Consider the following 12921-nt stretch of genomic DNA (forward strand, 5'->3'; position numbering starts at 1 on the left):
ATTTGGTTCTATATACAGTAGTTGATATTGAAATATACTGAGCTTAACTGGCATTTAAGAAAAACAGTTAGGTTTATCTCTATATTTAAAAGTAGTATTACTTGTTTCCCGGTCTACTGTACAAAAACTGACTGTCCCTTTTATCACACAGCTTTACACATTTTATGTAATCTGGTAGGCCACTATGGACAATAAAGACAAGATACTGAATATTTATTACTTACAGTGAAGATGTCTTCATTGCCCCTCTGAAACAGTTCTTCTTCTTCTCCATACAGAAAGATAGGCCCTGAATTATTGTAATCCCCATACAACGTAATATAAACCTGTGAGCTGGTTCCTGCAGATGGCATATCACTGGTGAGGACAGACACCTTCCATTTGCCAGCTATGAAAACATAAAAGGGCACACACAATTACCTGAACCCATGACACCCTGGCAAAATTTGTTTCAATAATCAAAATTCTAAACATCATACAGACAAATATAAATATACACATCTCACTCTCTCTATATATATATGCCATAAAAAAGCATCCATTAAGTGATTATTCAGTTTGCATGGTTAAGCATTCAAAAAAACCCAGAAAAGTCAGACTGAATGCAGATCCTTTACTGTGCTCCTTTGTGCATATGTAATACGATACAGCCTAATTCATGAATGAACTTTCTCAAATAATATTATATATGATATAGCATCATATAGTTATTTTCTGTGACCTTACATCCACATGGAGAGCATCTTGTTTTTTCACACAACCTAATTCCATAGTTATAAAGGTCCACTATATCTTTATTGGTTTAGTCTTCTTATAAAAGTTCTCTTCAACCAAAAGCATGTATTTTAATAATTAAGTCAGCAACCAGATGCTATGTATTTTTGTTTCAGTAACCAGTACAGCCTTCTCAGAGTATGTCTACACTGCAATTGGAAGTGCAATTGCAGCTTGTGTAAACATATCTGTGCTAGCTTTATTCTAGCTAGTTTGAACAATAATAGCGGTGAAGACACAGTTACACAGGCTTCAGTGTGAGCTAGCAAAACGAGTATGTACCCAGGACCCCAGCAGGTTTATGCAGCCCCTGTGGAACCTTTTCCACCACTTCTTCACTGATATTTCTAGGCATTCTAGCTAGGTTAAAGTTAGTGTGGGCATGCCAATCCACGCTGCAACCACAAGTCCATGGGCAGTGTAGAAGTACCCACAGTGGCAGTCCAAATAATGAAACAGTTAACTATGAAGAAATGTAGGTGAAAACATCGGTAACCCATAGATGCCAGCAACTGTCCACTATGAACATAAGATCGGCCATACTGGGTCCATCTAACCCAGTATCCTGTCTTCCAATAGTGGCCAGTGCCAGGTACTTCAGAGGGAATGAACAAAACAAGCAATCATCAAGTGCTCCATCCAGTGTCGCCCATTGCCAGCATCTGGCAAACAGAGGTTAGGGACACTTCAGGGACACTATGATTATTATAGTTAAGCCAAACTACAGCGTGGCCACCGCCTACCCTCATGAATTTGCTGCAGGTAATGTGATTTGGCCCCTACTGCAAGCCATCTTGTGATGATGCAAAAGGCTGCAGCCTTCATGTGATTTTTAGAAGCAGTGAGCAATACCCCCATGGTGTCCTGTAGCGTCATAGAAACCACACTAAACAGCAAGGCCACGTGCACTAGTCCCAGCTCTTCCACTGACTGGAAATGAACTGCTGTTGACATTTCTGTGTCTTTTGCAGCCCTTATTTTGAGCCAAGGTTTCATACCTTGGAGGTAATTATTATTCATCATATTCACAGATAAGATAACTGAGAGCTTGCACAAAGCAGAGCTGGAACTGGAATCCATGGTCTAATATAACTGAGTCCAATCTCAACTACTGTGCTACACAGGCTTTCAGAAGAAACATGTCAAATTAGGGGCTTGTGCAATTGACACCAATACAGTGTGGCTCCATGCCCCCTCTAGTAGCTAGACCACATAGAGAAATTTGTGACTCTTCTAATATTTCCGGGCTAAGAACTGGTTCTTTAGATGAAGAGATAGAGATTCATCTTTTTACATCAAGAGGCCTTGGCTTCACACCCCGCAGATGACCCAACAAGGGACATTGTTACATTTATTCATGTTGTCTGTAACCCGTATACCACAATCAGCTCCCAGAATCACAAATAGAAACCAAGGCTCCTGATACCCAACCTTGTCACTGCTGTCTCACAAATATAAATAGAACTCATTGGCAATGTATGTGTTGTGGCTCCCTATACGGGCGGCTCCACGTGGAGGATAAGAGCATGTTTATCCCTCCCCAGTTGCGCCTATCCTTGAAGTAGAAAATGGTTCTGCTGTGGAAAGTTGTGGGGTCAAGCCCTGTTAATGAGCCAGGTGGGGGTAGAAAAATATGCAAATTAATTACTTTATATTGCAAAATGTTTTTAAAGGTGAATCTGGATCTTGTGTTAATAGTTGGACTGTTGCTTTTTAAATTCTTTGTACTTGATTAATGGGTGCTCTCCCTGTAAGATCTGGGTGTGGCAAACTGAGTATATGCTGGAGATCAGGAACAGTGTGCCGGAGATTGTGCCTCTGTGTCCAAAGAGTGGGAGACCCAGCCTAGGTTAGTAAGTCAGATCTTGATTTCATAAACTCCTCTTTTCAGAAAGCAAGCTGCAATCTCGAAGGTGTAATATTAGCATGTATGGGGGACTGTATGCCTCAGGACATTGGTAATGAGCAAGAGAGCATGTCACCTATGGGTCACCTGTTTGAATTCTGCCCAAATCAGCAGGGGTTAAAAGTCCCTATCTAATGGAAGTCTGATAGCCTTTCTTATCCGACTTTGGTGAGTCCCAATTTCAGTTCCCACTTCCCAAACTTCACCATGCTTTGCTCTAGCTTGCAAGCTCTTCAGGGCAGGGACTCTCCCTTACCGTAGTTATGTCTACACTTCAACCTGGGGCTGTAATTCTCAGTTTAAGGAGACATACCCATGCTAGCTCTGATTGAGCTAACGCACTAAAAACAGAGTGTAGCCGTGGCAGCGTGAGTGACTAGCCAACACGTCAGACCTGTCCAAGGCATTAGGCATGTACTTGGAGTGGCTAGCCTGTCCCACCACACCCACACGCTACTTTTAGCACACTTGGTCAATCTGAGTTAGCTCCAGGGTTTCCTTGAGCTGAAAAGTCACACCCCCAACTCGCTGTACAGACATACTCTGTTGTCACACATGCATTGCAGGTGAGCTGGGGGAGTTCAAAAATCAGAAGACATGCCAAAAACCACATTTTAAAAAAAATGTGTGATTTTTTTGGGGGTCTGACTTCTGATTTTTAAATGCTTTGGGCACATGTGAGAACAGTTTACTCTTCTACCTCTTGGCTGAGGGATACTGCAGGTATCACAATTATGGCAGACCCCTGCATGGTGGGAGGCATTTGCGTTAGAAGCTACTTGCACCCTCCCTGCTCTCCTTGGGCACCCATGTAAGGGTCAGCCATCCGGCCCCTAGTAAGCATAAAAGTGTAATGTAAACTATATCCTTACAAATATATAGACTCCACTCTGAAAAAAATTATGAGATAATCTGTTTGGGAGGAAGTGGAGGCTGGGGGAAGGGGTGTGTTTGCTAACTCCTTTGTGACAAAGCCAGTGCAGAATATATGCATTTGCTACATCACCTGTTGTTTACTAAGTATATGATCCGCACTGGAACAGCTTTGGTTTGGGGTTAAATATTTTGTTACATTTGGGGCTGAAGTATGAAAGGCTCTCACTGTCTAGTGGCAAGAGACCTGAGAGAGACTATCAATGTTCATAATTGGCTTTACTTCAGATGAAAGTGTGTAGGAAGATCCCCAGTTACAATCCACAACAGAAGTGAATTTCTCACACAAAATGGTGTGGTCATACTGAGATATATATTTTCTGCAGCCATGTGGTAAAATGGTTAGAGTAAAAGACTAGTTGGGAATAAGGGCTCCTAGATTCTATTCCCACCTCTAATTAGTGATTTAGGTGATGTAACTTGTCCATTCTGTGCCTCTATTTAACCATCTGTAAAAAAGAGGTACAGTAATTCTGTTATGGCTTCCCAAGTCATGAGGAGGATTTAGATTACAGCACTGGCTATTTTCTTGTATGGACACAAATAAATAGACATAGGTACAGAATAATAGCCTAACCTATGTTTAACTACAGTACATACATAGCTCCCGGCTTTTGCACTGAGCATGGACAGAAATGGAAGCTTAAAAGCAGCAGCAAAACTTATTTCTCAGAGAATTCCAGAGACTAGTTAAGTGCAAACTCCCCTAGCCATTTTGGTTCACTGCTTCTCTGACTGACAGTGTTCTGACTGTAGTATGAGTCCGTGTATTTATCACACCCACAATCCATTAAATTCTTTAAGAATATGTGCCATGGCTGTCACTCAGAATTACATCGTGTAATGACGGTGTCATGCAAAATGACAACTGGGGGGCTGAGACACTAGCAGCTATGTTTTAGGGCACAGAGTTGTATTTTTAAAATTCGAAGTAATCAGTAAATAATATACATTTTATTCTGTCACACCCTTACCATCTTATACCACAATTCATTTTTAGCTTGTGTGGATGGGACTTACTCTGTTATCGAATGGTGAAAAAGCCGGGTCAGATTTTGAAAGGGATTTAGGTGCCTAAACAGGCAGATAGGCTCCTAAATCCACCATGGTGGTGCCATTGACATTTTAAAAGCTGCAGCTCAGGTGCCACCTGAGCCCCTAGGTGCCGAAGTCCCCAGGCACCCAAGTTTCCATTGGTCAGCAATTTCAAAGCGGCCTAAGTACCTTGGAGATGGCTGCAGCAAGGCTCAGGCCAAAGCCCTGGAGGTTCCCAGAGCAAGGTTTTTAAACTAGACAGGGTATTCCTTCTTCTAAGCACACCTAAGACCCAGTACCTGTCAGAGCCCATAGTAGAAGGATGCAGGCCACCAATAGGAGGGGTGGTACAAGGAAACACACGCTGAGCTTGAGAGAGGCGTCTCATGTGACTAGGAGACAGAGAAAAAGAGAGACGGTTTCACCCTGTAGGGCATCAACTAACTAGGGGTGACCTGGCTCAGATGCCTAAATCCAGGAGAAGGTTCGCAGCTGAGAATCTTGAGCAGAGGGAAGCACCTACCTCTGGCCTGTCAGCCAGATGCATCAGTTCAGCAACTTAAGTGCCTAAGCCCTTTGCCTCTCCTCAACCCTTTCTCCTGGCTTGCTTCCATGGCTCCCCACGCAGCTGGCTGGCGGGCTACTGAAAAGCCCTTTCTTAGGTGTTTAACTATCCCTGTGCAAGCAATACCTAAGTTCTTTTAAAAGCTCTGGCCCTCAGTCAACAAAACATTTTGACACTCAAAAACCCCTTCATTCTGTTTTGCAGTATTTCAAAGGAAGCACTGCCTTGAGACAATAGGTGTTGTAAACCAATGGTGCAAATGACACACACAAAAATGTTGGGAGAAACCAAGAGTTCTTGCTTTCAGACAGCCTTCAACAGAATAACAGAAATATGGAGGGGGACATGTCTCTCTCCCCCTAGTAGTTATGCTGCTGCTGTAAACTCCCCTTTATTAAAGACAATGTGGTACAATTTGTCTAAATTCCTAATGTAAGTGACTGAACAAATTGTATTTATTCCACAATGGCTGAGTAAATGAGATATGCACTGGGTGTTTTGGAAGACCATTACAGTAAAGCTCCTGATGTCCAGTGATTGACTACAGAGCCATTACACCGCACTCTTGTAAGCTCAAGGCTGCAGTGACATCTTTGGCTGCTCTGTCTCAATATGTGAAGGGGATTGGCTGGTGGTACCTCCTAGTTATGAATGCTTTGCTCACAACACATTTGGTACCCTTTGCTGTCTCCATTCCAGCTACATGAGTCTCCCCATGCTACAGTGGATGGACTTTCCCCTAGCTCTCAAAGCACTAGCTCTATTTCACACACTTGCACCCCATCTCCACATACTACTTCACTCAGTGCAACAGAACCACATTTGTTCAACTGTATTTAGGACCTTCTGCTGCCTTCACCTTTGGCTGAGGATTTGGCCTTCAGCATTAACCCTATTTGGATACCAGTAGTGGCTTTTAACCTCTCCCAGGGAGGTTATATCTGTGAGATAGCCTCTCTTAATGAATTTATTCTTTTCATAGTTTTGCCACAATATTCACCCCACAGCAGTGTTCTAGGATTAAGTTATTGGTTTCTAACGTGCTTTGAGGTCCATGGTGTAAAGATGGCATAAGTACAAAGTATTAAAATAATGTATAATGGAACAGAAATTGGGAGTCGTTAGATTGCTTAAAAATAGGGATCTAAAAAATCTCACTCTTGCATGAGGTATGCACTTTTTATAAGAAATAAAGACTGCAATCTAGCATTCATTAATTTTTGAAAGAGATGCACTTTGCCCCTGAATATCAGCTGAGTTTTCTGAGTGCTGTTATACATGTGTGAGCCAAAGGCTCAGCTAAATAATTATATTGTCATTATTAAATTATAAAACAAACTGCTGAATAGACACTCAATGCCAGGTTAAACTCCCATCCTTCAAGAACTGTCACAGTTTGAAGACATTAAACTGAGACAGTGGTGAGAACAAATAATAGCTTCTGAACCCAGGATACACTACTAAGGGTATGTCTATACTATGAAATTTGGTTGAATTTATAGAAGTCGGTTTTGTAGAAAGCATTTTTATACAGTTGATTGTGTGTGTCCCCACACAAATGCTCTAAGTGCATGTAGTCGGCGGAGTGTGTCCACAGTACCGAGGCAACCGTCGACTTCCGGAGCATTGCACTGTGGGTGGCTATCCCACAGTTCCCACAGTCTCTGCTGCCCATTTGAATTCTGGGTAGAAATCCCAGTGCCTGATGGGGTTAAAACATTGTCGCGGGTGGTTCTGGGTACATATCGTCAGGCCCCCGTTCCCTCCCTCCCTCCATGAAAGCAAAGGCAGACCATCATTTGCGCCTTTTTTCTTGAGTTACCTGTGCAGATGCCATACCACAGCAAGCATGGAGCCCGCTCAGCTAACCATCACCGTATGTCTCCTGCGTGCTGGCAGACGCGGTACTGCATTGCTACACAGCAGCAGTTTATTGCCTTTTGGCAGCAGACAGTGCAGTATGACTGGTAGCCGTCATCGACGTAGTCCTGGGTGCTCTTTTAACTGGGCACCTAGGCAAAGATGGGAGTGACTCAGCCAAGTCATTTCCCTTGTTTCGTCTCGTGGCGATTGAGTCCTACCAGCAGTGCACTGTCTTTTAACCTCCAGCTAGCAGAAGATGATGGCTAGTCGTCATACTGCACCGTCTTCTGCCGAGCACCCAGGAGATGATAATGACTAGTGGTCGTACTGCACAGTCTGCTGCCAGCAAGATGTATAAAGATAGATGAAGTGGCTCAAAGCAAGAAATAGACCAGATTTGTTTTGTATTCATTTTCTCCTCCCTCCTTCCCTCCGTGAAATCAACAGCCTGCTAAACCCAGTTTTGAGCTCTATCCTTGAGGTTTTGAGTTCTATCCTTGAGGGGGCCATTCAGTTTCTCGCAAAGCCACCCCCTTTGTTGATTTTAATTCCCTGTAAGCCATGTTCTCAGTCGCTCCTCCCTCCGTCAGGGCAACAGCGGACAATCATTCCACGCCTTTTTTCTGTGCATTTCACGCCATACCACGGCAAGCATGGAGCCCGCTCAGATCACTTTGGCAATTAGGAGCACATTAAACACCACACGCATAATCCGGCAGTATATGCAGCACCAGAACCTGGCAAAGCGATACTGGGCGAGTAGATGACATCAGCGCGGTGATGTGAGTGATGAGGACATGGACACAGACTTCTCTCAAAGCACGGGCCCTGGCAATGTGGTCATCATGGTGCTAATGGGGCAGGTTCATGCGGTGGAATGCCGATTCTGGGCTCGGGAAACAAGCACAGACTGGTGGGACCGCATAGTGTTGCAGGTCTGGGATGATTCCCAGTGGTTGCGAAATTTTCACATGTGTAAGGGCACTTTCATGGAACTTTGTGACTTGCTTTCCCCTGCCCTGAGGCACAAGACTACCAAGATGAGAGCAGCCCTCACAGCTGAGAAGAGAGTGGCTTGAGAGTAGCCCTGTGGAAGCTTGCAACGCCAGACAGCTACCGGTCAGTCGGGCATCAATTTGGAGTGGGCAAATCTACTATGGGGGCTGCTGTGATCCAAGTCGCCAACGCAATCAAAGATCTGCTGATATCAAGGGTAGTGAGTCTGGGAAATGTGCAGGTCATAGTGCATGGCTTTGCTGCAATGGGACTCCCTAACTGTGGTGGGGCCATAGACAGAACCCATATCCCTATCTTGGCACCTGAGCACCAAGCTGGCGAGTACATAAACCACAAGGGGTACTTTTCAATGGTGCTGCAAGCACTGGTGGATCACAAGGGACGTTTCACCAACATCAATGTGGGATGGCCGGGAAAGGTACATGATGCTCGCATCTTCAGGAACTCTGGTCTGTTTCAAAAGCTGCAAGAAGGGACTTTCTTCCCAGACCAGAAAATAACCGTTGGGGATGTTGAAATGCCTATAGTTATCCTTGGGGACCCAGCCTACCCCTTAATGCCATGGCTCATGAAGCCATACACAGGCACCCTGGACAGTTGTCAGGAGCTGTTCAACTACAGGCTGAGCAAGTGCAGAATGGTGGTAGAATGTGCATTTGGACGTTTAAAAGTGCGCTGGCGCAGTTTACTGACTTGGTTAGACCTCAGCGAAACCAATATTCCCACTGTTATTACTGCTTGCTGTGCGCTCCACAATATCTGTGAGAGTAAGTGGGAGATGTTTATGATGGGGTGGGAGGTTGAGGCAAATCGCCTGGCTTCTGGTTTCACACAGCCAGACACCACGGCGGTTAGAAGAGCACAGGAGGGCGCGGTACGCATCAGAGAAGCTTTGAAAACCAGTTTCATGACTGGCCAGGCTACGGTGTGAAAGTTCTGTTTGTTTCTCCTTGATGAAACCCCCTGCCCCTTGGTTCACTCTACTTCCCTGTAAGCTAACCACCCTCCCCTCCTCCCTTCGATCACCGCTTGCAGAGGAAATAAAGTCATTGTTGCTTCACATTCATGCATTCTTTATTCATTCATCACACAAATAGGGGGATAACTACCAAGGTAGCCCAGGAGGGGTGGTGGAGGAGGGAAGGACAAGGCCACACAGCACTTTAAAAGTTTAAAACTTTAAAACTTATTGAATGCCAGCCTTCTGTTGCTTGGGCAATCCTCTGGGGTGGAGTGGCCGGAGGCCCCCCCACCGTTTTCTTGGGCGTCTGGGTGAGGAGGCTATGGAACTTGGGGAGGAGGGTGGTTACACAGGGGCTGTAGCAGCGGTCTATGCTCCTGCTGCCTTTCCTGCAGCTCAACCATACGCTGGAACATATTGGTTTGATCCTCCAGCAGCCTCAGCATTGAATCCTGCCTCCTCTCATCACGCTGCCGCCACCTTTCAGCTTCAGCCCTCTCTTCAGCCCACCACTTACTCTCTTCAGCCCGCCACCTCTCCTCCCAGTCATTTTGTGCTTTCCTGCACTCTGACATTGTCTGCCTCCACGTATTCGTCTGTGCTCTGTCAGTGTGGAAGGACAGCATGAGCTCAGAGAACATTTCATCACAAGTGCATTTTTTTCGCCTTCTAATCTTCACTAGCCTCTGTGAAGGAGAAGATCCTGTGATCCTTGAAACACATGCAGCTGGTGGAGAAAAAAAAAGAGGGACAGTGGTATTTAAAAAGACACATTTTATAGAACAATGGATACACTGTTTCACGGTAAACCTTGCTGTTAACATTACATACACAGCACATGTGCTTTCGTTCCAAGGTCACATTTTGCCTACCCTCACCACGTGGCTAGCCCCTCAACCCTCCCCATGGCTTATAGCGGGGAACATTTCTGTTCAGCCACAGGCAAACAGCCCAGCAGGAACGGGCACCTCTGAATGTCCCCTTAAGAAAAGCACCCTATTTCAACCAGGTGACCATGAATGATATCATTCTCCTGATGATAACACAGAGAGATAAAGAACGGATGTTGTTTGAATGCCAGCAAACATACACTGCAATGCTTTGTTCTACAATGATTCCCGAGTACGTGCTACTGGCCTGGCATGGTAAAGTGTCCTACCATGGTGGACGGAATAAGGCTGCTCTCCCCAGAAACCTTTTGCAAAGGCTTTGGGAGTACATCCAGGAGAGCTGCAAATGCCAGGGCAAATTAATCATTAAACATGCTTGCTTTTAAACCATGTATAGTATTTTAAAAGGTACACTCACCAGAGGTCCCTTCTCCGCCTGCTGGGTCCGGGAGGCAGCCTTGGGTGGGTTCAGAGGGTACTGGCTCCAGGTTCAGGGTGAGAAACAGTTCCTGGCTGTCAGGAAAACCAGTTTCTCCGCTTGCTTGCTGTGAGCTATCCACAACTTCATCATCATCATCTTCCTCATCCCCAAAACCTGCTTCTGTGTTGCCTCCATCTCCACTGAAGGAGTCAAACAACACGGCTGGGGTAGTGGTGGCTGAACCCCCTAAAATGGCATGCAGCTCATCATAGAAGCAGCACGTTTGGGGCTCTGACCTGGAGCGGCCAGTTGCCTCTCTGGTTTTCTGGTAGGCTTGCCTCAGCTCCTTAAGTTTCACGCAGCATTGCTTCGGGTCCCTGTTATGGCCACTGTCCTTCATGCCCTGGGAGATTTTGACAAAGGTTTTGGCATTTCGAAAACTGGAATGTAGTTCTGATAGCACGGATTCCTCTCCCCATACAGTGATCAGATCCCGTACCTCCCGTTTGGTCCATGCTGGAACTCTTTTGCGATTCTGGGACTCCATCATGGTCACCTCTGCTGATGAGCTCTGGCCAGCGTGGCAAGCTGCAGGTGACCATGCAAACAGGAAATTGAAATTCAAAAGTTTGCGGGCCTTTTCCTGTCTACCTGGCCAGTGCATCTGAGTTGAGAGTGCTGTCCGGAGCGGTCACAATAGAGCACTCTGGGATAGCTCTCGGAGGCCAATACCATCTAATTGTGTCCACAGTACCCCAAATTTGACCCAGCAAGGCCGATTTAAGCACTAATCCACTTGTCAGGAGTGGAGTACAGAAATCGATTTTAAGAGCCCTTTAAGTCGAAAAAAGGGCTTCATCGTGTGGACGGGTGCAGGTTTACATCGATTTAACGTTGCTAAATTCGACCTAAACTCCTAGTGTAGACCAGGGCTAAGAGGGTTTTTTTTTCCCCCACAGTGCATATAGATCCTTATTTGAAAGATCGCATTCAACTAACAAGATCCAAAAAGTTCAAGAATAGCCAACAGCACAGCAACAAGAACAGAAGCTGCAAGAGAGAAAATGGAGGAACAGAAGCAAATAGCAGAATTACATTCTGCAACAATAGAGGAAAATATGGTCCGCATTAAAAACTGGTGTAATATGCTTTCACCATGTCTGAATTTGTCTCAGAGTCTATAAAGTTTGCGCAGTTATAAGAAATGTTGTTCTTTCCTGTGGTTGCATGAGTATGGACTGATTACAGCCAAACATATTGCACTCCTCCTTAATCCTACATGTTGGCCTCATTTATAAGCATTAAGTCAAAATATCTGTGCAATGTGCAAGTCAGGCTATACACGTGTACCTGACAACTCAACTTAATTCCAATGATTAAGGTTGGTAAAGCTTTGGCTTCATTAAATAATCCCCTTAATTCTTACAGTGGATTAATATGGTAATTGGACTAATGCCATTTTACAATATCAGTGCTATCAAAGTTAAAGGAAACGTGTTTAAGAATGATAAGTTAAGCAATAAAATTGCATTGGCTCCTTTTGACATTCATAAAAGTAATGGGAAACATGACTTTGTGAACTGGGTACTGAAAACTGATAAAATATAGCAAACCATTCATTGAGAACATGTTCTGTGTTCTCAAACTGAATATACCATTTCTGAGAAATTAGTAAGTCTTCATTAGCTGTTGTTTGTTTTACTTATGATTTATATACACACAGCCATCTTACCCATCAGCAGACTTTACCTCCAATTTATCATAATGGGGGGTAGCAGTGAACGTTGTAGTCCAAGATGTGTGGTGGTTTCATTTCTAGTACCCTATTTTCAGTCACCCAAAACTTTTCAAGCTAACTTTGTCCAGGCATTGGTCTTTGGAAAGTATGAGCAAAAACTCTTCAGCCATTTTTCAGAACAAAGGAAGTAAAAACAGCCAACAATCGTTTTAATACCCAACCATTTCAGCCTTAAGACAGTTACCCAAAAAAATCACCTTCTGGGACAGACAAATGGTGGAAAATGTCACCTGTAAAATTGAAGAAAAGTTAAAAATAATCAAAACCAAAGAATTAGATTGGAAACCGTTGTGCAACCAATCTTAACCAAAGTGATTGCTGCTGTTCCCACTATATTATCAATTGATTATTAAAACACATGGAATTAAAACATTCTCCATGCCTCCACCTCCAGAACCTAGTTTTGCCCACACTTTTGTTGAGTCTTATAACCTGTTGAAGTTCCTACGCCCCTAGAAATGGAGTAACATAAAAACTGTCACACCAGTAGTTCATCTAGTCTAGAATCCAGTCTCAGGCTGTGGCCAGAACCAGGGGCTTTGGAAGAAGGTTCAAGAAACTCTTTAATGGACAATGATGGCATACACTGCCCAACCAGTTAGTGGTTGTCTTGTGCCCTGAAGCACAAGTGTTTGTATCTGTTAATTTTTTTATTCTTAATCATATAAATGTCTAATCCTTTTTTAATCCTGAGAAGCCGTTCATATTGATATTGGATATTTTGTTGCAATGAGTTTAGTGGGTTACAAGTACTCCCT

General features: G+C 44.3%; 1 protein-coding gene across 1 annotated transcript in view; it reads right to left on the minus strand.

Moving 5' to 3' along the window:
* The window catches only part of RP1 (RP1 axonemal microtubule associated), a 295171-nt gene that overhangs the window by 259001 nt on the left and 23249 nt on the right, over positions 1 to 12921 (minus strand). The window contains exon 3 of the mRNA XM_073329615.1: positions 225 to 388. Coding sequence (XP_073185716.1) covers positions 225 to 388 — 164 coding nt within the window. The remainder of the gene's footprint in view (positions 1 to 224; positions 389 to 12921) is intronic.

Source organism: Lepidochelys kempii, chromosome 2 (genome assembly GCF_965140265.1).
Source record: "Lepidochelys kempii isolate rLepKem1 chromosome 2, rLepKem1.hap2, whole genome shotgun sequence".
Taxonomy (NCBI): Eukaryota; Metazoa; Chordata; order Testudines; family Cheloniidae; genus Lepidochelys; species Lepidochelys kempii.